This window comes from Monodelphis domestica, chromosome 2 (assembly GCF_027887165.1).
Source record: "Monodelphis domestica isolate mMonDom1 chromosome 2, mMonDom1.pri, whole genome shotgun sequence".
Classification (NCBI taxonomy): Eukaryota; Metazoa; Chordata; class Mammalia; order Didelphimorphia; family Didelphidae; genus Monodelphis; species Monodelphis domestica.
In genome coordinates, this window is record NC_077228.1 from 47,220,410 (window position 1) to 47,247,461 (window position 27,052).

The following is a 27,052-nucleotide window of genomic DNA, read 5'->3' on the forward strand; positions in this document are numbered from 1 at the left end:
GAGTAAAACAAAATATTTCACTTGTTTTCTTCTTCCTTTTTGTGTTTGAGATCTCATCTACAGAATTACTAATATAGAAAATATTTTACATGATTACACATGCAAAATCTATATCAGATTTTTTATTGTCTTGGGGAGGGAGGATGGGGAAGGAAAGAAGGAGGGAGAAAATTTACAACTAAAAATTTGAGAAAATGAATGTGAAGAATTGTCTTACATGTAATTGGGGAAAATAAAAAAAATCATTGGTAATTTGGGAGAGAAAATTCAGCTGAATAAGGAGGTCAAAAGTCAAATTGTAAAATTACTTTGAGAGGAAAGGATTGTAGGCATTTATTGCTGATGTTCTCAAGCTCAGCCACAAAAGATAAGAGAGATGAGGGAAGATACATTGAACTGATGGATCGAACAAATAAGGAGGTTTTTTTGAGGGAGGGAAGACAGTAGTTTGAAGGTTAGAAGGAAAGCAGCTAGTAGATGGAACAATTTAAGATAAATAAGATTAGGAATGACAGAGGGGGCATTCAGCTGAAGATAGGATAGAATAGGAGGATTGTGTTTTATTTTTTATTGAAAATGGGAAGTGGGGCTATATAACTTGACAGATCAGCAGTGCAATTGAAATAAAACTGCACTGATAGACAAATTTCATGTCCCTGAGAGACAAATTTTCCATCCCCAGTTGCTTCGTCCGGCTTTGGTTTGACTTTCTGAAATTTAATTGCTGATATGTGCCTATTCTGATCTATTTTGGAATGATGAAGCTGTGTATATTAGCCACGTCTTTATTATTTAGACATACTACCTAGTGAGACATGGAATGCATCTTTTTTCATTCTATTCCCAAAGGGGGCACCAAGAAAAGAGATACCATTTTAACAAACTGGGAGAAATCTCCAGGTGCTATAGGAATGTTTTGAAAGCATAAAATACTTCTTTTTTGCATACATTTCTTATTTATAGTCAAGTATAATAGTCCTAAAAGATGGACCAAATGCAAATCCATCTGTCCTGGGGAGAGGTGAGAGAAGGTAGTTTCATTCATTGGAAAACCTCAGAAAGCTTCCCACATTTAACACCTGATTTCTAATGAAGTCTCTCCATTTCTTTCCTCCTCCTCCCTCTTATCTATCCCTCTCTTTTTTTCACATTTATATCCAGTGACCAGTTCTATTTGATATCAATCATAATAGAAGTAATAATAAACAGCTGTCCATATTTTCTCCCTTCAGGGTTTGCCAAACACTTTTATCAAAAAGACCCCAAAATAGAAAATGAACCTAATGTTTTTTAATCTCCAGTCTATAAGGAAAAGTCAAGTGATTTCTTTATTGGAGGTCATAGGTCAAAGGCAAGACCTTGGAGTTTAAGGCTGCTGCTTTCTTCACCTTGTTTTGCACACTACTTACTGTCTTCAGAATTTTTTTTTAGAATTTCAAAGGGAAACAAAAAACACAAATAAGTGAGTTTTATCAATACCAAAATTTCTAGTTTTCTTAGAAAAGATGTACTAAGCATTTATATTCTTTAGAAAATAATAGCAAAGGAAGGAAGAAGACAAGATAAATGCTTCACACATCATACTCTCCTGCAACTCTATTTTAAAATTGAATTATTTTGCTACATTTTGGGAGCCACTTTGTTTTAATGGTTAAAAATAAACAGTTTGAGGTAAGTGTAACTTTAACTTAATCACAGCTTCAGGAGTCACCTGTTTTGTTTTTCAACCCATTTGGAAAACACGTTTTTTAAAAATGAATAACAATTTACACAAATTTAAATTTCAGTTAAATTTTTTACTTCTAATTGAATGAAAACTAGAAAAAATATTAAAATTTGTATGGTCGTAAGGCAGTTTTGCCTTCATTTTTTACAATAAAGTTTTCTTTGGAGTCCAAAGCTATTCTGTGCATTAAGTTAAAAGAAAAAGAACCCTCCCCCTAAACTTTTATTTCTTTTCTGGTTTCCCCATTTTCCAGTTCATTTTGTTGCTTCTCTGCAAAAGATTTAGAATTTAAATTTTGAAAGAAAATTTAATATGATTAGGGATATAGACTCTAAGCGATCATCCTAATGCAAATATTAATAATAAGAAAATAGGTCTTGATCAATGACCTATGTAAAACCCAGTAGAACTACTCATTTGCTATGGGGTGGGGGAAGAACATGAATCATATAACTATGGAAAAAATTCTAAATCAATTAAATAAAAAATTTCAATTTAAGAAAAAAGAAAATGTAGAAAAATTCCAAGCTTAGTTTAGTCAGACTGATAATTACTTCCATTGCTGCTGAGAAAATCTGAGATCCAGACCCAGGCTATCTATTTTTCATGTGAACTTTTCAGGGGCAGCATAATGGTCAAGTCAGAAAGACTTCAATTATATGATTTATAATTACATAATTATATGATGTATAATAACTGCTTGACCTGGCCAAGTCATGTAACCTCCAGGGACGTTAGAAAAAGAAGGCTATAAGTTGCAGAACATTAGCAATGGGAGTTTCTACATAGATAAGTCTGGACCAAAACAACAATAAAAATGTTTTCACTTGAAATGCATTTGTCTGGATGCTGACACTGCCATTTTGGTAAACAAATCAATTTCTGATTGCTCACCTTGGAAAAGTGTCCCCTCGCCCCTTTTTTTGCATTGTACTATATCTTGTTCATCTCTATAATCTATAGAAGGGAAATTCAGATAGTGACACACTTGACACCAACAAGAGTGTGTGTGTGTGTGTGTGTGTGTGCATGTGTGTGCGTGTCTAAAGAAAATGAGGTAAATCTTTCTTCCTCCCCTCTTCCCCCATCTCCATCCAAGCAACTGCATTTATGGGATTTTCCCTGGTAATGATGAATTTCAGAAGAGTCAAGATTTCTCCATTATATAGACTTACCTTAAAGGTTATCAGATAAGGCTGATGTTCTCTGGCACGTGAGCACTGACAGATCTTGATCCTAAGCCCAGAGAGAGGATACAAACAGTAGGAACCTGTGCCAGGTCTACCTTTTCTATATTAATGGGCTAGTCATATATTCCAGATAAGCTCAGAAGTGATGCATTTGCCAACATGAATCCAGACTTGGGAAAAACACATGGGGACAGTCTATCTGTATAAGAATTCAAATATTGTGACAGAAAATGCAATGGAAATGTCAACACAATATGTGATTAACATGGTTCTAGGATAGGATCTATGTAAAGTGGGATGATTTCAATTGCTTGAATATGTTACAATAATAAAAAATGTTGAACGTAGGGAAGCTAAAGCATGTGATCAGATTCTTATTTATGTTTTACAAATATTACGTATTGATTTTTGTTTTGAGTTTAATTCATGGTGGTGGTGCTTTATCAATGGAAGAAGGAGAATCCCAATGAAGCTTTCCAGGCAATGTGTGGAAAAGTCCTATAGTGATTTTTTTCCTGCTGTATTGATGGCAACAGCACTATAGAAATACCTTTGCCTGCTTTTTAAGTCAAGTAAAGTAAATAAAATCAGTGGCCATCCCCTTGTTTGCTTGTTGGGAGGCAGCCTAGCCTCATTTCCCAAAATGACGCTGTTATTATAGTATCGTGGCTTATAACTACACTTAGTACCACTAACCATGGTTAAAATGAAGTCAGTGTTTTGGATGGAAAACCCATTTTTAGGAGCATGGCATTGATCCTTGTTGAAATTTAATATACTGTCTCAGTAGGAATTATATTTTTGTAGCATTGCTATTTACAATATTATTCTACAGAACAATTAAGATCAGCGATTTTACAGGGTTCTCTTCCCAACCAATGGAAATAATTCTTTTTATTTATTATCTCATTTGCTCCTTCCTCACAACAAAGTATTTGGGTTTCTAGCTATTTAAAATACAAGAAGCTACTAGATTATCATTGGGGTTATATATGACATTAAAGAAATAACTCATTTAAGCCAGGTACATAAGATATGAAGAAAAATGAAACCATTTTGCCTTCTAGGAAATTATATTCTATCAATCATATTACTTATGAAATGGGTGTATTTAGGGATTGACAAATAAGACACAGGACACAAAGTACCTATGCTGACCTTTTCTATCCTCATTTAATATACCTTTGAAAACTACTTTGAAGAGGTTTTAGAAATGGATTTTTAGGTAGGTTTAGTTTAAAATATTTCTCTTCTTAGGGGCAGATAGCTTAAAAATGAAATGTGCCCATGTAGCAGAGTCAAGTGCCCAAACAGACACGCTTTCCATTTTCTTTCTTTAAATACAAAGGAAGGACACTTGGAGATTACAAAATTTCAAAGGTGGAAGAGACTCCAGAGTCCACAAGAAGAAAAAATTTTATAATAACATAAAGGTGAATGATTATCATTTCCAGGGAGGGATATGTTTTTATATCTCCAGTTCTTAGTATAATGAGACACACATGTTGCCATTCAGTTATTTCTTGGCAAAGGTGCTGGAGTGCTTTGCCGTCCCTTTCTCCAAATTATTTGTCAGATGAGGAAACTGAGGGAAACAGGCAAAGTGACTTGCCCAGAGTCATACACCTAGGATCTGAGGCCGGATTTTAATTGGAAAGAGGTATCTTCCTGACTCCAAGCCCAGTACTCTATTCACTACACCACCTAGCTGTTCAACCATGCACAAAGCAAATAATAAATGCTTGTTGAATGGCTAATTGACTATAGTTGCTTTACCTCTTAAGGATTTAGCCTTGCTCAGGAGAATTTGGCTGACACTAACAGAAAGTATTAATTAAAGTAAATAATCAGGACAAACAAAGTTTTTAGGCAGTGGAGAGGGACGTAGAATTTGAGTAACTGGTAAATATATTAAATAATGAAATACTAGCAACCATACCAGACATGTGGGAACCCACCTTGGAATAGTAAATGATATACAGCCCACAAGAGCCCAGAGGCTACCCAGTCTGACCAGTGACCTGATAACAATTCCTTCTGTAACATATCCAGAAAGTATTAAGCTTCACTTCAAGATCTCTAAAGGGGACAACCTGCTACCTCCATAGGCAGCACATTCCATATTTAGTGACAGTTATCCAAGTCTTTCCTATCATCAAATTGAAAAAAAAAACAATTCTTAGGTTAATATTGATTCAAATATTAATTTATTTTACCTTGAAGGTCTAATTAGGATATCTTTTATACTAAGAGATATACAATCATTGAACTCCTGAACAATGGAGCTGAGCTCCTGCAAAGCTGAACTGACATAGCCAGTTCCTTATTTTGTGGTAGTCCAATTTTCCTTTTGTATCAATCTAAATTAACACTCTCAAACACATTTATTGCAAGTGCCTCACCTTTCAGCTAGCTCAACAACTCCAAGATAGCAATTGTAATTGATGCGTAATGTTATAACCAATCAGATAGACAACTTGATGATCACTATGCCCCCAGAAATGCCCCCCTATGCTCCTCAGATGTCCCATTGCATCATCAATGATCAACTTATTTCCCTGTTCTTGTGTTTTTTTCTTCCTATAAATGATTCTATTCTTGGTCAATCTCCAGCCAATAAGAAATTGATCAAAATAAATTTCTCAAGATTCTGTAATTTTTCTGTTTCTTTTTTTATAACTATAAAATCAACCTCTATAAATGCCTAGTTTGTCTTTGGTTCTTGAGAGGCCATTGACCCATTTCTTGGTAATTGCTAGCATTACTAGTAAATAAGATTTTGCTTGGAATCTCATTTCTTATCATTACAAATGTGACATCTGGTGACCCAGATGAGACTGAAGGGATAGACTCTAGCCTTCCACTATTACCCTTTGCAAGGCATCTCCCTGAATAATGGAGATTTTACTTGAAGGGGCTTCTTTTCAAAGACAACTACCTTGGATGGGCAGATTTACTTCAACTGCAATTGAGGGGCTCATTTTTCACATATGCTATGCCTATCACCTCATAAAAAAACCCTCTTCTACCTCCTCCTACCTATTCCAATTCCAAAAGGGAGGAACTCACTACTGGTGTCTTTCCCCTCTGGGAAAAACTGGTGTGTAATGATGTGACATGAAGTCTGGTGAAAGAGAGACACTCTCAAATTGGATAAGGATCCTGCAACTGTTATCATTCAATTTCAAGCTCTTTTTAGAGATTATATTCCTACTGGAGGAGATGTTGCTGATTTAATGGCAACTATTCTCTCCATTGGAGAAAAGACGCTATTATAGAAGCAGCCAATAGATAATACTGAATTGGAGAAGCACTTGCTGTGAGTCCAGGAGTTCTACTCAATTGGCCATTAACAAATCTTTAATGGAACCCCAACCTTCCAGTGGACTCTAGCAGATTGTTAGAGGTTATAGATGCATTAATTAGAGGAATGGAAGCCTGCACCATGTAAATTCCAAGAGGCTATGCAGAATGAAACCCTTTTATGACAGGTTATGCTGGAATGCTAAGTACTATGCTAAACTTGACCATATTCACCTGAGAGATGCTAGAATTTTTAACACAGACTTTGTCATTACTTCCATAAAAGTTTGTCTTAGCTGGCATGAAAAGAGCATCAGTGAACTTAAAAGCATTGTCTTGTATATTTATAAGGGATGATGTGGGTTGGGGGAAGGGGAATAAAAGAGGTTAAGCCCAAGACAGAAGCCCAGACTATTTTTAATGTGAATCTGAGAGCACCATTCTTTACCAAACCAAGTCCAAAGGAATTGAGAGCCTAATTAGAATGTCTTTACTGTCACAGGGGTCACCTGGCTAGACAGAGCAGAAAGAAACAGTGAGACTTACAGAATAAGGGAAGGAGTAACCCAAAGCAGGTAATGAGAAGTTTATGACGTGAAGGTATGGGATACAGGAGAAAATAGAGTCCAATGAGGATCCTTTTGTGTTTCCTGATCCTGATATCCTAGCTTCTTTTGCTCAATCTATGCCTTCCTCCACTCAGATGAACCCTTTGTTATTGTTAAAATTGATGATATATTTTATGATTGTTTATTAAACTTTGGATTTACTTGGTTTGTTCCAGATGAACTACCACACTCTTATTGTTCCTCTGTTGGATCTCAAACTATTATGGGAGTTACAGAAAAACTCTAGCCTTTTCTTATCTTATCTCCTCAAAAAGTCATCCTGGGTCCACTCTATAAAAACACCCTTTCCTTTTTATTCCTCAGACTACAGTTAATATTTGAGGTACAGCAAGTTATGAGCTATAACCTCATGCTCTCCTAATGGTTCTCTGTCCCCTTCATCTCCCTGTCTAGATTTCCTGTACTAATATATTTTTATCAGAAAACACCAAGGGCCCAATGTGAAAGAATTCCTTTCTTGTTTCTGTTTTGAATGCCCAAGAAAATCCAGACATCCTACCAGATACCTCTGACTCTCAGTTGTCTGCACCATCTGCAATGTCAATTACTAAAATTTGCCATCTCTGTTACTATTGAACCTAAAGGAGGGCTGCCACTATCTAAACTCCAATATCCCCTGCCCAGGGAGGCTATTGAGGGGATCGTACCCTTTATTCTCTCAGGATCCAAGGCATTAATAAATATCCTTTAATATTCATATTTTACCTTTAAAGAAACCAAACCCAAGACCCAGTGGGAAACCTGGAATATCACTTTATTCAGGATTTGCACATATAAAATGCTTATGTTTTTCTCAGACACTCCATCATATCTAATCCTGACGCTACTGTCTATTCTAATTCCAATGAGGTTACTTCCTTTAATGTGATAGCTTTCTGCTCAGCCATCTTTATTATTCCCTTCCCATTTATACAGATTCTCACTACCTGTTTGCCTTTAACTGGAAAAAAGATGCAGAGGATATGTAGAGAGTCCCACCTTGTTCTCTCAAATTATACAGCAAGGGAAAACTGGAAAACAGTATAGCAGCAATTAGGCATAGACAAACATGTTATGCTATATATCAAGGTAAAATAAGAATGAATACAGAATTTGGAAATAACGAGTGATGCTGTAAACAGATTTGGGGAGTATGGAATAATTTACCTGTCAGATCTCTGGATAACGGCAGAATTTATGTCCAAACAAGATACAGAGAACATTGATATATAAAATATACAACTTTGATTATATTAAATTAAAAAGGCTTTGCATAAACAAAAGCAATGTTACCAAGATTAGAAAGGAAACAAAAAAAAACTTAGGGGGAAAAAACAGTTTCATTTTTCAAATATAGAGATAACTTATTCAAATTTATAGGAATACAAAGCATTCTTCAATTGTCAAATGGTCACAGGTTATGAATAAACCATTCTCAGTTGAAGAAATTAAAACTATCTTTAATCATATTAAAAATACTCTGAGCCACTATTAATTAAATGGAAATTGGACAACATTGAGGTACCACCTTACACCTATCAGACTGGCTATATGACAAGAAAAGAAAATGACAAATGTTGGAGGGGATGTGTTAAAATTGGGACACTAATACACTGTTGGTGAGCTGTGAATTGATGCAAGTTTTCTGGAGAGCAATCTGGAACCATGTCTAAAGGGCCATAAAACTATGTATACCCTTTGACCCAGTAATACCATTACTAGATTTATATCTCAAAGAGATGAAAGGTAGGAGAAAAGGACCTACTTGTACAAAAAATGCTTATATCTCTTTTTGTGGTGGTGAAAACTGGAAACCAGAGAGATTCCATCAATTGGGAATGAATGAACAAGTTATAATATATAATTATAATGGAATACTGTTGTAACATAAGAAATGAGGAACAAGAGAATGACCAAAAAAACCTAGAAAGATTTCTATGAAGTGATGCAAAGTGATGTGAGCAGAATCAGAAGAATGATGTATACAATAAAAGCAATGATGTATGATGATCAACTGTGAATGAATTAATTATCAGCAATGGAAGGGTCCAGGACAATTTAAAAAAACTTACAACTTTAAAAACGCCTATCTACCACCATAGAAGGCAGATTGAAGTATACCATTCTTCACTTTATTTCCTCCATGATTTTTTCTCTAGTGTAAGTGATATGATTTCTTTTACTATATGATATTCATGGAAATATGTTTTGTATGATAACACCCACACAACCTAAAAAACATCCACAGCAGGGCTTAGTTTCCTTCACTTCTCAAGGTTCCACCTTGATTCAGTATATTGATGATCTCCTACTGGCTGCACCCAGTGTTGAGATTTGTCAGAAGAACAGCCATCACCTCCAGCTCTACAAGAAAGGCCACAAAGTCTCCAAATCAAAAGTACAGTGGTGCCTTCCTCAGGTTGAGTATCTTGCATTTATTTTATCTGCTGGTGTTCACTCTTTTTCTCCAATATGATGCATGCCATTCAGTAGCAATCACTTCCTAAGACCAAGAAACAAATTCATTCCATCCTAGAAATAGCTGGAGATTGCCAACAGTAGATTCCATCTTTTGATGAGATCACTAAAACTAACTGCTCTAGCCAGACTTTGTTCAAGAAACTTTACAACTTGAACACAAATATCTAACTGGTCTTGCCACTTTCAAGAAGGTGTTGCTCCCAATTCCAGCACTTGAACTACCAGATTATAGTAAGTCCTTTTCTCTTTTTTGCATGAACAAAAATGGCATCTGGAGTCCTTGCCCAGCCCTAAGACCTTCTCTTCACCCACATGCATATTCATCTATTCAGTAACTCCAGTTCCTTGGGTAAAAAAAGGCATGTGATTTGGTTTTAGAAACCTCATTCAAAAAATAGCATCCTCGGGAAGTTGAGGCTATTTTGTTGAGACACTGCACAGAAGCATTTCTGATGAGAGGCTGGCAAAGTATGAAGTGACTTTGTTGGACAAGGAAAATATGACTTTAAAGCCTTGTTCTATCCTAAATCAAGTCACTTTACTCCCTGATCTACCTACTTCAGGTGAGCCACTCCATGACTGTGTCATTGTTGTGGACATATCTCCGAGGAACCCCATAATGACTTTTCTGACACCCCCTTAAGGATCCTGACCAATTCTATACACTGACAGCTCCTTTTTCATGAGGGACGGCATCTAGCATAGAGGTTCCACTGTGGTTTCCAACAGTGAATGATGTGGTCAGCCTCTTTGCTATCTAATGTCAACACTCAAGCAACTGAACAAAGCATTCTCACAAGTCTACTGACTTTCTGAGGGATAAAGCATTAGTAGCAACACTGACTCGCAATACACCATTAGAGTCTGTCATGACACCAGAAAGCTGTAGCTACAGTAAGCATTTCTAACTTCCTCTGTTAAGGTCATTGCTAATGCCGATTTCATCAAAGATCTTTCTCTTCTCTGACTACACAAGACCTTAGCCACTGTCCATTGCTTTACTCACGTGAATGGCACCAATCCTATCTTAAGAAAGAATGACTAAATAGATGTTGTCCAGGACTTTTACCTCTCTATGCCAAGTAGTAAGGATTTCTTTCTTCACTTTGATGGCATCAGTCAACTTGGATGTGGAAGTGGAGAAATGGAAATTGTGCTACAAGGCAAAACAGGTCTTTGGAGTCTGGTGGACTACAGAAGATAAACTCCTTCTCCCTAAGGTCTTCTTTCACCAGATATATCTCTTTGATCATAAGGGGAACCACTTTGGCACTCAGGGAATAATAGACACAATAAAACAGTCCTGGGTCACTCCTGATATCTCCTTTGTTTCAACTCATGTTTGCGTTGTTTGTCCTCCTTATAAGTCATTTAACCAACAATCCTGCCAGAGAATAGCTTTTGGTGGTTTCCCCATAGCTTATGCCCCATTTGACTAGTCAGTTGACTTCATTCGTATGTCTAAATCTGGTCATTAAGAAGTTTACCTTGTTATTGTTGATCAGATTACATGATCAGTCGAGCCTTTGCCTAACTATAGAGATCCATGGTGATTTTTGTTACAAAACTCCTGAAGGAAATCGTTCCCTGATTTGACCCCCCCCTGCTTGCATTGACTCTGAAATGAGGAACTTTACAAATTTGGTCTTGTTCCAGGCTTATTCCCATCTAGGAGTATCCCCCAAATTTCCTATCCCCTATCACCCTCAAAGCTCGGGTCAGGACAAGCATTTGAACAAGGAACTAACACCATTATTAGCAAACTGTCCTGAAGTCCACCTTAAGTGGCCTGATGTTCTCCCTCTTACAAAGGCAAACCTTTCTCCCCAGGATATACATTATTCCTGAGTGGAGACATCTCTCTTTCTTTCTCCATATGAAAACTGCACAAGAAATCTGAACAACTTCCTGAAGTAGAACCAACCATACATGTCAGACCTTTAAAGTTTCTGCTGTGTAATTTTTGTCCTGGTGATGAAGTCTACATCAAGGACTTCCAAGAGACAGGTAGAACTCACTCAGTCTGGGAAAGTTCATTCCTGGTGCTGTTAATGAGGAAAAGACTCCTAGATACATCATCCACACGTAAAACCTGCTTCGGTTTGGGATAGGAACACTCAAGCTTATTTTACTCTGTTTAATAATAGGTTTCATGCTATAATACATAATAATGTTTGCTTTAATTTCTCTTCTAGTGTTAGTTATCTCATTCTTCTACTTCATTGAAAAGTTAGTTAGGTTAACTCCTCTGATGAAGAAGGTAGAAACCAAACACCCATAGGAGAATGGATAATTTTTGCTGCACCATTTGCATTAGGTCTTGTACTTTGGGGCATTAAAGTGTGTAGGATAAGCAAAACAGAAATGGTACCCCAAACAACTCTCTTGTGTTCTCCTTCTAGTTCTGCTTTTACTACTTATTGTTTCTCCAGACTGTCAGCCAATACTTGGTATGTATTATTATGGCAGAGGCAGAGACTTTTTGCAGAAGACAAATTGTTGCCTTTGTAGAAATTGGCCAAAGCAGTAGTTATATGGTTCCAGCAAGTATTGAAATCCAGGTTCAAGTACAATGTAAATATAGTGTTTGCTGTAAACCACAAGATGGCTATGTAGAGCTAATGCGTATACCTATGTTGTTCTCCCCAAATAAAGCATCATCATCATCATCATAACATAACGAGCAGCTCAAATGTGGGGGAGGAATGGTTTGATAGCTAATTCCACTAATATGACAGTGATCTTCAATTAGAGCAACTATACAACCCAGTGGTGGTTTAACAGCATTTGGGAGAACAAAACTGTCCCTCAAAGAGTGACTTCTAGGTCATCACTAATGTCACCCCTCTTACATATGTTGCTGAGACCATCTATCCTTTTTGGAGAAGCTGATCAAAGGCTGGATAGTTGGATAATTATACTCACTATGTTACTAATAATATTATGCTGTATTGGCATGCTTGTTGTATAATAATATTGTTGTATAATAATTGTTGTATATAATTGTATATAATAATAATAATAATTGTTGTATAATAATAGCATTAACAGTGCTGCCCATAGCTCTGTCCTTTCCAGCTCAGACTTCTTTTGATAGGTGTCAAAGTTACAGTTCTATCATTAATTCTCATGATTAGGTGGGATGAGCTTTATATAATGTGAAAATCTTTGAATCCTATGGATGTTGAGCATGTCAATGGTTCCACCAATCCTAATTTGATTGATTGGAAGTCATTCTTGGTCAACCATAGGAAACCATACCAAAGATTCAAAGGAGACAATAGATTTGATATACTCAATTTTGCATGAATTTTTGCACCCTTTGTCTTTGCCATCTGCAAGGTTAATGCTGCTATTAGAGTCCCACTAAGTGAATAATACCAATATCAATAACAATCTGGCCTCTTCTAGATTTAAGCCCTCAGTCCACAAAGCCATGAAACATAGAGGGACTGAATACCAACTCTCCTAATCAGATAGCCCTGGCATGTATTTTCTCTCTGTGTTAAAGGAAGTAAGACTGAAAATGGATATATTTATGGAACTGATATGACTTTTAACCTTATTCTTCCTATTCCTGAGATTAACAAAGCAGATTCATTTGTTTGTTCTAAAGCCTGCCTTTGTATTTCTAGGAATGATTCTCATCCTAGAAACCTTTTCTTTTATTTTCTTTACTTAATAATAATAGGACTGCTTTTAGTAATAGTAATATAGAAATTTCAGAGTTACCATGAGGATCAGTGACCCCAACTCAGTTTTTTTACTTCTGCTGGTTTAGCTTTTTCTTCCTTTTGCCTTGGGTGGTATGGGACATGCAGAATAACCTATCTAGTTCCACCAGTTTCAAGCTGTAACCATTCTGTAGGTCTAATGAATGATACCAGAAACCTTAGGAGACTGGTGGCACAGGTATCTGAAAAGATCAATCATCACAAACCCTATAGCTGAATCTACTCTTGAACAAAGAGTTCTCTGGGTTCTGTTCCTAAATATTAGGATGGGGTATGTCATCAAATCTCTTAGAAACAAACAAAACAAGTGCAAGCAAAATTAGAAGGGAAGCACAATGTTGGGAAAAATCTTTATAACAAAAACCTCTGACAAAGGTCTAATTTCTCAAATTTATAAGGAGCTACATCAATTGTACAAAAAATCAAGCCATTACCCAATTGACAAATGGGCAAGGAACATGAATAGGCAGTTTTCAGACAAAGAAATAAAAACTGTCAATCAGTACTTGAAAAATGTTCTAAATCTCACATAATTAGAGAAATGCAAGTCAAAACAATTCAGAGGTACCATCTTACACCTAGCAGATTGGACAATATGACAGCAAAGGAAAGTAATAGATGTTGGAGGGGTTGTGGCAAAATTGGGACACTAATACATTGCTGTTGAAATTGTGAAGGCAATTTGGAACTATGCCCAAAGGACTTTAAAAGACTGCCTTTCCTTTAATTCAGTCATAACACTTCTGGGTTTGTACTCCAAAGAGATAATAAGGAAAATATGTGAACAAAAATATTTATAGCTGCATTCTTTGTTGTGTCAAAAACTGGAAAATGAAAGGGTGTCCATTGATTGAATAAATTGTGGTATCTGATGGTGATGGAATACTATTGTACTGAAAGGAATAATGAACTGGAGGATTTCCATGTGAACTGGAAAGACCTTCAGAAATTGATGCAGAGTGAAAGGAGCAGAACGAGGAGAACGTTGTACACAGAGTGATACATTATGGAACAATCGAATGTAATGGACTTCTCTACTAGCAGCACTCCAATTATCCAGGACAATTCTGAGGGACTTATGAGAAAGAACACTATCCACATGCAGGGAAAGAATGGTGGGAGCAGAAACACAGAAGAAAAACATCTGATTGATCACCTGGTTCAATGGGGATATGATTGGGGTTGTTGACTTTAAATGATCACTCTATTGCAAATATTAATAATATGAAAATAGGTTTTGAACAATGATACATGTAAAACCCAGCTGAATTGCTCATTGGCTTTGAGAGGTAGGAGGGAAAGAACATGAATCATGTAACCATGGGAAAATATTCTTAATAAATTAATTAAATGAATTAGAAAAAATTATCCATTAAAATATAAAAGATCTCTTAGAAACATTTCTACATAAATTGAACTACTTGCCCATCTATTTGTTTTTGCTATGACTAAAGCTATTGGGGCAACATCCAGTGGATTCTTCTTCCTTCAAATAGAGGTTAACTTATTAGCAAAAGTGGTTTTCCAAAAATGATTAGTACTAGATCTTTTCACTGCTGCACAAAGAAGAACCTGTGCTTTATTGGACAATCTAAATAATTATGTTCTTCCTACATTAATTGATTAGGTGAGATTATCTCAAATATTTATAACTTAAAAATAAGTATAATTGATTTTCAACATATTACAAATGATACTTGTGTATCAGCATCTAATTGGTGGGATCCCTTTTCTTGGTTTTCTTGGGTAGGGTCTTGATTTTCTAGAGAAGACATTTTTAGCATGCTGATAAAATGGGCTTCTCTTGCTCTGGTTTGTATGCCCCTAACCAGGATCTGTATGCTTTGTTGTTATAGCCTTTGTAATACATTCTTTACTAAAATGACTCCTATAAAAATTATACAACTTCATGATGTTTAACCTATATGGATGTGCATCTTCCCCTGAATTGAACCATGTCTGATGTTTTAGGATAATAGTAATTCTGCACTTAAAAATTTTAGAATTATAAATCTCATTTTTGCCAGATATTGCTATAATAACCATTAATCATGATCAGGTAATTTGAGTTAACTATTTGAGTCTCCCCACTCTCCTAGAAGGTCCAGGAAAGTATTTCACTGATGAAACTTCCAGGAACTTCTAGTCATTTATGCACTCTCCAGCCTATGTGCTCTTCAACCCCAATTGGACCTCTTCATCCTGTCCAGTAGAGAACCCACCTCCTGAAACTCATGAGAATCCTGAGACTCCATCTTCAAACTATCAACCATCTAAACCTCAGTTCATAATGAAACACTTCAGTTTGTGGGGATGTCACTTTTGGCTTTCATTATGGAGTTGTTACACTAACATCTGTCAAGTTTTTTTAAAAAGATAAAAAGCTCATACTTTCATGTTCAAATAATAATCATTGTAGAATTAATAGAGTCGGTAGGAAAGCTTGTTTGATTTGTCACCTTAAGAAAAGTTTACAGGATTATATGTATATAAGTAAGACAATGAGACTGGGAATACTACTGAATACTTTAGACTAAGACCAATCCCCAACCTTAGAAAGCTAAAGTTTTGGGGACCTTCACTACCTTATCACAAGAGTCTAAAAATGTGTTAGTAGAAATTAGACAACTGACTCTAGTAATACAGAATCAAAACACAATCATTTAGGAAATTGGTCAAGAAACTTTAGATCAATTGAAGGAATTTGATAGTTTGATTAAGTGATCCATGAGGAATTGATTTCCTAAGGATCAAAGGGGGGAGTTGAAAGAAACAATACTCAATAAAGTTAGTATTGATCAATCTGTTCATTCATTTTATCTTGTAAGGCCTAATTCAGATATCTTTTAGATTAAGAGATATATTCATTATAGTAAGTGATTGTTTCTCATTTCTGCAGAGCAGAAGTCTTTAGCAATTGAACTGATCTCCTGCAGAGTTAAGCTAGAATGAATAGTTTATTCATTTTGTGATAAACTTTTATTTTGTGGTAGTGTAAGTTAATAATTTCAACCACACTTACTGCAGGTGCCTAACCTTTCACATAGCCCAATAAATCCATGTTATCAGGTGTAACTGATATGTTATCGCCAATCAGATAGTTTGATGATCACTGTACCCCTCAAAATGTCTTCTTGTACCTGTCAACAGACCCAGTAGTTCAATATTGCAAATTGAGCTGTTTTTCTGTTCTTGTATTTCCATATTCCTATAAGTCATTCCATTCTTGGTCAATCTCCAGCCACTCAGAAATCAACCGAAACAAATTTCTCAAGATCTTGTAATTTCTCTGTTCCTCTTTTATGATTATAAAAATAAGATGCTAATTTGCCACTTTGTCTTTGGTTCTTGAGAAGCCATTGACTCATTTATTGGTAATTGTTATTATTACTAATAAGTTGTTTTTTTTCTCAGAATCCAGAATCTCAAAATTTCAAATACTATAAAACCTAAAGTTGTCATTTTCCTATTTATACCCATTTCTAAAATGTTTATTATTCCCTTATTCTTCCCCTAAAAGTCATAAAGAAATTTCCCAAGACTTAATAGGCTCAGGGGTCTATGGTCCTAGACTGTTGATGTTTGTTTCTTTTTCATTGCCTGAATACTAAGCAGCCATGAGTTGCTATGTTTTACATGATTGGCTGGTGGATTATGATGGGAGCTTCTCTCATCTGAATCACTTTAATGGTTCTCAGTGTCTATCCTTAATAAATATCCTTATCCTGCAGTGGGTAAGCTAATTTTCTATTAATTGTTTAATGACCAATGGTTGTCTCATTTTGTCCCAATATCAAACTTAAACTACCAGGGGAATGGACTGAGTCAGGCCCAGGACAAATGGCATTCATTTTTTTAGCTGCTGGGTTACATTCTTGATTCATATAGAGTTTGCAGACCACTTAAACCTCTAGCAGCTCTTTTGCAGATGAACTTTTAGCTGACATTTCCTCTCCCACCATACACTTATGAACTTATTAACCAAGTAGAAAACTTTGTCTTATTCAATTCAGCCTAACATTCTAGCCTGTCAAGATCTTTTTAGAGATGGTTAAACAGTCTATTAGCAATCCCTCCAGCTATGTATCATCTGAAAAGGGATAGAAGTATCACCTTAAATTGTTAAGTAGTGCAGAGCAAAGCACAAATCCTTTTTGCATACCACAGAAGCCCTCCTTCCAAGTTAATATTGGACCATTATTAACTATTCTTTGCGAGAGTAGTCATTGAACTGGCTTCAAATCTACCAAATAAATGAGGTAGCCACAAAAGTATGTATTAATTATTAATATCATGAGAAACTTTGTCCAATGTTTTGCTAAAATCTAGGTAAACTATATATTTCTGTTCTATTATTCCTTTAGTGCTCTTAGTCTATTAAATATGTCTTTTAAAAAGAAAGAAAAAGAAGTTATTCCTCTGGTAGTAATCTCTAAATTATCTTGTATTATCTTGTTTATACAGGGTTCTTTGCATTTTGTCTCCTATAGATGAACGGCAAGTCCCGTTTTTTGTCTTTCGATCCCTAAGAGCTTTAAGTATAGTGTCTGGCATATAGTGGGTAGATGCTTAATAAATGTTTATTGACAAACTTGCCTAAATAAAGCCCAATTATTCTTTAATTTCCCAAATATTTCCTAATCATCTATTTAAATAAAACATTTTATAATCCACACACTGGAGGTATGTACTTTCCTACACCCTCCACCCTTCTCCTTAGTTGGAGGGCTCCTTCTAGAATTTCTATTTTAGGAGAATGCCCAGGCCAAACATGTCTTGTTTTTCTCTGGATTGGTCTCCAAACTTTCTCTACCATGTTCCTAAACTAGGTACTTTCACTCTTATCGCTTTCAGCTTTCTTTTATGTATTGCCTTCCCTTATTAGAATGTAAACTCCATAAGAGAACAGGAACTTTTCCAATCTCTCTCTCTCTCTCTCTCTCTCTCTCTCTCTCTCTCTCTCTCTCTCTCTCTCTCTCTCTCTCTCTCTCTCTCTCTCTCTCTCTCTCTTTCTCCCTCCTCCCCTTGTATTTGAATTCTCAGTACTTAGCATATTGCATTAGCACAATTTAATAATTGATTGACTACTGAGAATTTTGCTCAGAATAGGAATTGAGATGACTATCCTATAGTTTTCAGACTCCATTTTCTTTCCTTTTTAGAAAATGTTAATATCCTACATTTGCTAATCCTGTGAGATCACTATCATTCTTGATGATCTATCTACCAGTCACTGAAGTGGCTCAGCAGCAATGGTTCCTGCCTGTTCTTTCAGGACTCATTTCATAATAGCCTTCTTACTTGAACTCATTGAGGGCAACTAAGTGCTCTCTTACTTACCTTGTGAATCAACTCCCTGTTAGCTCATTTTCTTCTTTCCTTGTCATTTGTTCTGCTTGACAGAAAAAAAGAGACAGAAAGTAAGCACTGAACACTTTTTCCTTCTATCATTTGTGAGTTCTTCCAGCTCTATCCTCCCCAAGCCCATGTCTTCTCTTCTCTTTTCCCCAATTCACCTTAGAAAAGAAAAACAGTAACAAAAACAAAATCAGTCCTTTGTGATGCCATGAGCATTCCTTGTCTGCCTCAACTCATAAGGTCTCAGACTCCTGCCTGACACCATTCTTAATGGACAATGTCTCATGCTTACATGCACCCTTCATCACCTGTCTTTGATTCCATTTTCTATATATGTCTTTTAAAAGTTACGTTCTTTGACAAGTTCTTTTTTGAATCTACACTTATCTCAAAACATCTCTGCCTTTTCCTTCTTATGAGAATTATTCCTCCTCAGAATCATCATTTGTTTTAGGCTATTAGGAGGTATAGTAAATACTTATGGGCTGGCTTTGGGTACTGGAAGACCTGAAACCAAATTCTACCTTAATCAATCAACAAATAAAGCATTTATTAAATGCTTACTATGTGCCAGGCACTGGCATAAGTGCTTTGGATACAAAAGAGGCAAAAGACAGTCTCAAGGAACTTCCTGTCTAATGGTAGGGAGACCTCACATGTAAACAAATATATACAAAGCTAACTATAGACAATATAAATAGGAAATTATTAACAGAAGGAACTTACTCAAAGTAAGAGGTTTGAGTGAGTTCCTATAGAAAGTGGAATTTTACTTGGGACTTAACAAAACACCAGGAGATCAGGTGTTGAAGTGGAAGAGATAGAGCGTTCTGTGTCTGAGGGATAGCCAGAGAGAAAGTCTCAAGCCTCAATCACTCACTAGTTGAATGGTCCAGAGAAAGTCACTTCTCTATGTCTCAGTTTTCTCATATGCAGAATGGAGATAACCATAGTACCTACCTTATGAGGTTGTTGTGAAGACCAAATGAGAGGACATATACAAAATACTTTGTTAAGTCTTAAAGCAATAGTTATTTCACATTTATTAAGAGCCTACTGTATACCAGATAGTATGCTAAGCATACAAAGACAGAATTTGAAAAAAAAACAATTATTTCTCTCAAGCAATTCATAGTCTAATAGGGAAGAAAATATGCAAACATACAAGATATATACAGGATAAATTGAGGGTAGTATCAGAGAGAAGCCCTGAAATTAAGAAGGATTCAAAGAGTCTTCTTGAAAAAACTGGGGCTTCAGCTGATTGTTAAAGGAAGTCAGAGAAGTCAGGAGGCAAGGGTGAGAATTCCAGGCATGGGAAATAGCCAGTGAAAATCTCTTTAGTTGGGAGATAGAATGTTTTGTGTGAGAAAGAGCCAGGAGTCCAGTGACACTGGACCATAAAGTATGTAGAAGGGAGGGAGGTATAAAAAGGCTAGAAAAGTGGAAAGGGGTCAAATTTAGAGGATTATGTATTCCTACCTAGTGAGCCACTAGAAATTCTAGAATAGGAAAATGACCGGGTCCTACTTGTACTTAAGGAAATCACTCTTACAATAGAGTGGAAGATGGATTGGACTTTCACGAGATAAAGTGGGGAGACCAACTAGTGGACTCTTGTAGTAGGTTAGGGGTATGAGGATGAGGGCACTAGAGTGGTAGCAGCATCAGCATAGAGAGGGGACATATTTGAAAGATAGAAATTAGGTTGAAACAGAACTACTTGACTACCCATTGATGGGATAATATGGGTGAGAGTGAGAAGCCAAGGATGACACCTAGATTATGAATCTGAGTGACTAGGATAATGGTTCAACACCAAAAGGAAGAGGGCCAGAGTTTTGGGGAAAAGATATTAAATTCAGTTTTAGATACATTGAGTTTAAGATGTCTACAGGACATCCAGTTAATGAGATTATCTATAATTAAAATGTCAGCTTTAAACCTTTTGAAATCTGTTCTCACAAAATCAAGAATATGCTTCAGATTATGTTTTTAACTCTTCTTTCTCAGTCTCTAAATTAGAATGATCACTTTTCTCTGAAGGTTCCGATCTTTTTTCCCCATTTTCACATACTTCCACTTCCTCCCTACAGAAGAAGAATCTCAGGATCAGAGTAGGAAAGGAAAAGAGGAGAGGCAGGATTTGAACTCTGAGTTTTGAATTACAAATTCAGAGCTCTTTCAGCCATGATATACTATCTTAATATATAGGCTGTAGGACTGATGGGAAATTTCCCAGTGCTACTGTTGATTCCTGTGACTCCATGATCTCAATTTTTTGACTCTAAGAAGGAAAAGTACTCCCAAAGGTTGTTAGCTCTGCCTTTGTCTGGTAGATTTCCAAACCAATTGATGCTGCCACACTCTGTGTCTATGTTTTGCTTTTTAGAGAAAAGAGAGATCCCCATTCTCTTCTAGCCTTTTATTGATATTGAGGTTGTAAAGAAATAAAAGCAAAACAGGCACTCCATGGAACTGGGGTTAGTAGATCAAGAAATGAAAAAAAGAAACTTTTAAAAGTAAACCTTGGAGATACAAAGAAGAAAGAGAAACTGTCCGTGCTCTCAGGGAATTTGGATTCAAATAGAGACAGAAGTAGATGTGTACAGGCATCAAAAAAGAAAATAATGACTACCCATCCAGTTGTTTTTGTCCCCAAATTGGAAAGGATGCCAAGATATGAACTAAGAAGTTAGGAGGCTTGGATTCAGACCTTACGTTTGCTCTGTTTTGATTAGATGAAGACAGTGATGCAATGGAAAGAACATTGGCTCTCAGGTTAGAGGACCAAAGTTCAAATTACATGTATCCTAGGGAAAATCCCTTTTTCTTCCAGGGCCCTAGTGTCCTCAGTTGCAAAATAAAGGGCTTGAGCCCAATGTCATTTATTCTGGCTCCAGTTCTTTATTTGGGAGTAAGAACTCTGTCAGTCTCTTTAAGGCTTAAGATCTCAAAACCCTATGGTCAATCCTGATTTAGGGAAATCTGGGTTCAAATTCTGCCCTTGAGCTTTGCTAGCTTAGTGATCCTGGGCAATAACCATTCTGAACTTCATTTTTCTCAATCCATAAAAAGGAAACAATTAGACTTAGGAGATCTAGTTATCGTATTGTCATGCTCAAATGAGATAAAACATATGGGACATTTGTCCAACTTTAAAACCTTCATAAGCTGTTATTATTTTTTTAATCATTGTTGCATGAAAGACCTGTGACTTCTTCACTTGATGTCTAAGAAACTGAGGATGGTGACTCCTTTCCCCAAGACAGATTAAAACCCACCAAAGAGTTAAAAGACAAATTGTTTAAGGCACAAAGAGACAATAAAAGACTTGCTCCAGAGTCATATAGACAGTGTCAGAGTTAGGAATAAGACCCAAATCTTTCTGACTCCACATCCCAAATTCTACTCCTTATACACGGTTGCCTCATTCTCTGTGGTATGCTAGTAAAAACTTTAACAACGAGTGTTCAGGACACACTTTTAAGTTTAGTCTCATTATTAGCATTTTCTCCATCACCTTATTAAGTCTAGACAATCAATAAACAATATGTCAAGTCCTGATCTTTATGAATGTGATCTGTGTAATAAATTCTCATAATGAAAATTTAACCATAGGCTGGCTAGTTGGAGCTGGCTCCAGTGTACCTCTGCCTCATTTTTATTATTGTTGTTGTTTTTATTTTCTCCTGGAAGAAATAAAATAGCTCACTGGGTTATGATAAAATAGTGCTAAGCATTTAAACATCATTAGTTCACTTCATCCTTCTTGCACCCCAGTGAGGTAAGTGCTGTTATTCCCATTTTATAGATAAGGAAACTGAGGCAAACAGGAATTAAATGATTTGCCCAGGGCATACAACCAGCAAGTGTCTAAAACTAGAAGTGAATTAAGATCTTCATGCCTTCAGGCCTGGTGATCTAACCACTATACAACCCAGCTGCCCTTAAATCAACTAGGTTTGGCATCTAAAACAGAGAACTTTCAAACTTTCCTGTACACTTCTTAACTCATACCTGGACTGTGTGTTGAAGCAGGCCTCCTCCTTGAGTGATTTGACTCTTTGTTCCTTCTCACTTAAACTCTGTCTACCTCCGTTTCCTTAACTGTAAGAAGGAGGTAATAGCACTTTACAGGGTTGTTGTAAGGATCAAATATGATCATATTTGTTAAAGAGTTTAACCCATAGCCTTGCACATAGTAGGCACTTAATACATGATTGCTTGCTCCATTCCTTTCCCCTTTATTTGCTTGGCATCGTTTTGGAGCAAGGAAACATTATTACTGTTGGGGACCCAAGATGATGCTCTCCCTACTGGGTGTATTTCCAGAAGGTAGAATTGGGTGGGTAGTAAAACATATCCTATGCTTGGGAAATGCCAACCCTACTTAATTCTTGTATTTGTCAAATTCTCTCAACAATGTGGAGGCAAGGAGGAAAAGTTGCTCAATTTTTCATTGGTGCTTGTTTAAGGAGCAAAACTAGATAAATTAAAAAAAAAAACCTAGAAACTTGATACCAGTAGAGTGAAACCCATTAGCAAATCTAATAAAAACTGTACGTAATGCTAAAAGGGATTTAATATAGTATGCACGGTTAACACTTGATGGCATCCCCTTCCCATTCTTTCTTAATTCAGGTGGATCAGTTCCCTTCAATAACAGATACTGTAGATGTCCATTGTTAGAGCATGACTTGTAATTATTTCATGCAATCCTTAGAAAGCTTCTATTTGCCATTCTCTACCATCAGAAAATGCACCGCTACAAAAAATGTATTCAATTTTCTGGAACCATTCAAAGCACCTGTGGTTATGGTGCCCTATAGAGTATAGGCTAGAATTACATGCTTGGGATAGTCTTCGGTAATTAGGAGCAAATCCAAAATAAAGACCTCAAATGAATGTTTCTTCTCTAATAAGGATTCTTGGGTCCTACCCAGCAGGTTTTCAGACTAGAGATTGCCATTTTCTTAAGGTGAACAATTAGAGGAGAAGACCTCACCCTACATGTTCAATTGTGTGGACAAGAGGCCATAGAGCCTCCATTTTGCTGCATAGACTGCCTGGTTCTCACTACAAAGTCTCCATTAATGAGACTCAGCATCTCAAATTGAATGATCCAGAGATCCTCTTTAGTTAGGATGGCTCAGTCCCACTAAATAAACACACAATTGTGTTTTAGGGAAAGACATGATGGAAAAAAGAAAGCTCATAAATTATTGGGGAACTTTCTATCTTGACACAAGTATAGAAACCATCAAAATAACTCCAATATAATGAAAACAGAGACCTTAAAAATAAGTTTAAACATATGAGACACAGTTCTTCCTGAAAGTCATGTGACAACGTATTACCTCTCCTGGGTCAGTGGGTCTATGTTGACATAGCCATTGATTTTTCAACTCATAGCAGAGAGGTAGTAAGGTGGTGGAGGACAGTGAGATAAAAAAAATCTTGTCTTCTCATCACTCCTTCTGACAGGAGAAAAAGATGAAAACGAGAAAGTCAGACAGAGAGAGAATATGAAATGGAGACGCAGAGAGACAGAAATTGAGTGACAGAGGGAGAGGGAGAGGAAATTCAGAAAAGGGGAGTGATGAGGCTGGAGGGAGAGGAGAGGGAGAGAAAGGAAGAGGAAGGTGGAACCAAAAAAGCCTCTTGTCCCCGGACAAGAAAAATGATGCCAAGAGTGAGGGACTGTTCCAGTACCTTACAGAAAGAAGGGAGGGAGGACAAGACCTCAGACTGTCTCTGTTTTTAAATGACAGCTCCTGGTATTGATCAAATCAGGTCATGTGCTTTGGCCCCCAGCTCTGCTCATCTTCTCTGCCATGAAGAATGAAGGCTATATTGTAAGTTGTACCTTCTGTATTCTTAGGTCAGAAGGCCAGTGGAGATGATAACACCACTTTTTCAAGGTCTGAGTCAGTTTTGAATCCTAGATTGTTGTCCTTCTATACAGGACAACTGAAAGTCTTGTCCTAACGTCAGTCAATATGATTCTATGAAGCCCACCTATTGTTCTGCCTGAACATGATGTCATTATGACTCCTGTTCCAAAGAGACAACAGGTTGCTTGGTGACAGCTGCCCAGCAAAGCAGGTAGGCAGGCTCTTAGCCTGAAGATCTCTAGCAGTGATTGTGGGAGGGAACCCAACAGTCATCCAAAAAACATTTATTAAGCATTACTTACGTACCAGGTCCTGTGCTAAGTGCCGGGGATCCCAGGAGAAGCAAAAACATAGTCCCTGCCCTTAAGGAACTCACATACTAATGGGAGAAGACAAGACACACATAATTATGGGCATAGAAGTTATAAATAATGTATATAGAAAGTAATCTTATAGGGAAGGCATCGAGGGAAGGATACAGAAAGGGCCTCTTGTAGAAGGTGATATTTGAGCTGAGTCTTGAAGGACATAAGGAGGAAAGGCAGATCAAGCACAGAGCCAGGAGGCAGTGTTGTTTGTTTGGAACACTACGTCCTCCCAAGGTGGCCCATTCCAACTTTGGGAGAGTTCTCATCTTAGGGAGGTTTTCCTTAAATCCAACCTAGATTGACTTTTTTGCAACTTCTGCCCCACTTCAAGGAGAACACAGGTATCTCATATTCATAACATTCCTTTTACTACTTAAAGCCAGATAATGTACCCTTCTTATGTTTCCTCTTCACCAAGCAAAACAATCCCCGTTCCTTCTTCTAGAATGTTCTTTAGTGTCCTCAGTGGATCTCCTTTAGATAAACCTGAACTGAATATGCTTCCTCAAATGTAGTATATTGGACTGAACACAATTAACATCAACAGGTCTAATCAGAGCAGGCTATGGGGAATTGAGGCAGGATACCACCATGGAGGGTTACGGCTTTTGTTAGGGACACTATGTTGCTTCAAACTGTTGCACTGTTCTTGAATTTTTAAATTGTTATTTTGAAATCAACTTTTTGCTTGGTGATACATACAGATATAACCACTAGATGTCACAATAGGCTTGTGTTGTAATAGAACAGCTTGAAGTTCTTAGTGATTCTGCCCTTGAAATCGTGCTTATGAAACATGAATGGATTGTGATGATGCCCTCAGTACTGTGTGGCTCCCGTAAATGTCCTTTGGTGGTGGCCTATACTTACATATCATGTACTTACAAAATGACAGCAAAAAAGCAAGGGACAAGGTCAGCCACAGGTAAAAGATGAGGAGAAATAAGAAGAGATGAGTCAGAAGTTGTCTTTAACTAAATAAAAGGGCACAATCAGGAACAGGTGCCCAGTAAAGTCATGTGTGTGTGTGCATGTTCATGTGCGTGTGCATGTGTGTGTGCATGTGTGCATGTGTTTTGGTGGGGAGGAGAAGGTAGCTAAGGACCCCATCTCCCAGTTCATCCATGTCTGGACATTTCAAGAAATATTAAGTTTTTACTATTTGTCTACTATATTCCAAGTTCTAGGGATACCAAGAAAGGCAGCTCTTAGGAAACTCATAGGCTATTATATAATATATGTAATATATAATATATATATATATATATGATAAACTATTGATAATTTCAGTAGGAAGGCACCAGAATTATGGGGAGCTGGTAAACACTTCTTGAAAAAAGTACAACTTTAATAGTTGAAGGAAGCCAGAAAAGGCAGAAGGCAGAGATGAGGAGAGACAACCAGGCATGGGGAAACAGAGAGTGAAAATGCCAGCATTTGGGAGAGGGAATGTGTCATGTGAGGAACCGCCATGAAGCCAGTGCCATTGGATCACAGAGTGATGGAGGCAGTAATGTATAAAAAGACTGTAGGTATAAAAAAGACAGGAAAGGTAGGAAGAAGTCAAGCTAAATCAAAGAGAAGATCCAGAAAGTGAGAGAGATCCACTGGAATTGACTGAATTAGGTGGTAATATGGTCAAATCTTTACTCCATGAAGATCATTTTGACAGCCAAGTGGAGGATGGCCTGGAATGGGGAGAGTCTTGTGAGAAGCAAACCCACCAGAAGGTTGTAGCAAAAGTGGCCATCTTTTCCTCAGCATTCCATTCACTTGAGTTAGAACCTGGTATAGAAAGCAAAGTTTTATATAGCTCCAGTTGTCCCTTTAGTACATTTCAGGCCCTGAAGGTTTGATCTGAGTACATAGACTGCAGCTGCTGTCACCAGTAACAATGGCCAGGATGCTATCACCTTGTGTGCAGTAGAGGGAAAGGTGTATGAGGTAGGGATGTGGTGAGCAGAAAGCCTTCCACCTCTCCTTATTATCTTCCAGTCCATTCTTCTCTCTATGAGAGATACTCTTCGACTCTAACTATAAGGAAAATGCTGCCCTCTAGCCCAACCTCAAAAATCTAGCAAATTGGGTCACATTGCTGGTAGCTGGCTTAATCCTTGCCAGTATTGTTGTACATTTAAAGATAGTCTTGAGAAGAAAGAGATTACAACTAATTCCTAGATCTGTGTTGGTGAACCTATGGAGCTGCTCCCTTCCCAACTTCTCCAAATGTGCCTGGGGACATTTCTTGTGTCATTTGCCACTCTTCCAGCAGCCCAATGGGAGTGCTTCCTCTCCTCCCTGTCTAGGGTAAGGCAGGAGGCTGACATTTGGTATGAGGGTTGCGGTTTGGGCACTTGGTCTTTAAAAGTTTTGCCATCACTGCCCTT

At 37.1% G+C, this 27,052-nt stretch overlaps 1 protein-coding gene and 1 long non-coding RNA gene across 8 annotated transcripts in view; one reads left to right on the plus strand and one right to left on the minus strand.

The window, feature by feature from the left end:
- The window catches only part of TTLL7 (tubulin tyrosine ligase like 7), a 228,900-nt gene that overhangs the window by 190,130 nt on the left and 11,718 nt on the right, over positions 1 to 27,052 (plus strand). The window contains exon 21 of one of the 4 annotated variants that reach the window (XM_056815427.1): positions 6,722 to 7,008. The exons of the other annotated variants lie outside the window; for them this stretch is intronic. Within the exon in view, the coding sequence (XP_056671405.1) occupies positions 6,722 to 6,758 (37 nt within the window). The 3' untranslated portion in view covers positions 6,759 to 7,008. Of the gene's footprint in view, positions 1 to 6,721; positions 7,009 to 27,052 lie in introns of those variants that run through there. 4 annotated transcript variants of the gene reach the window in all.
- Positions 1,269 to 25,652, minus strand: LOC103096741 (uncharacterized). 4 transcript variants are annotated; one of them, XR_008916082.1, is made up of 7 exons: positions 25,551 to 25,652; positions 24,604 to 24,676; positions 23,761 to 23,880; positions 22,421 to 22,510; positions 18,383 to 18,434; positions 2,902 to 2,962; positions 1,269 to 1,412 (listed from the first exon to the last, which is right to left on the minus strand). It is a non-coding gene; the product is annotated as an uncharacterized LOC103096741 (long non-coding RNA). The 4 variants fall into 4 exon arrangements; XR_001627645.2 differs by having other exon boundaries at positions 25,058 to 25,638; XR_008916081.1 differs by lacking the exon at positions 23,761 to 23,880 and having other exon boundaries at positions 25,058 to 25,632.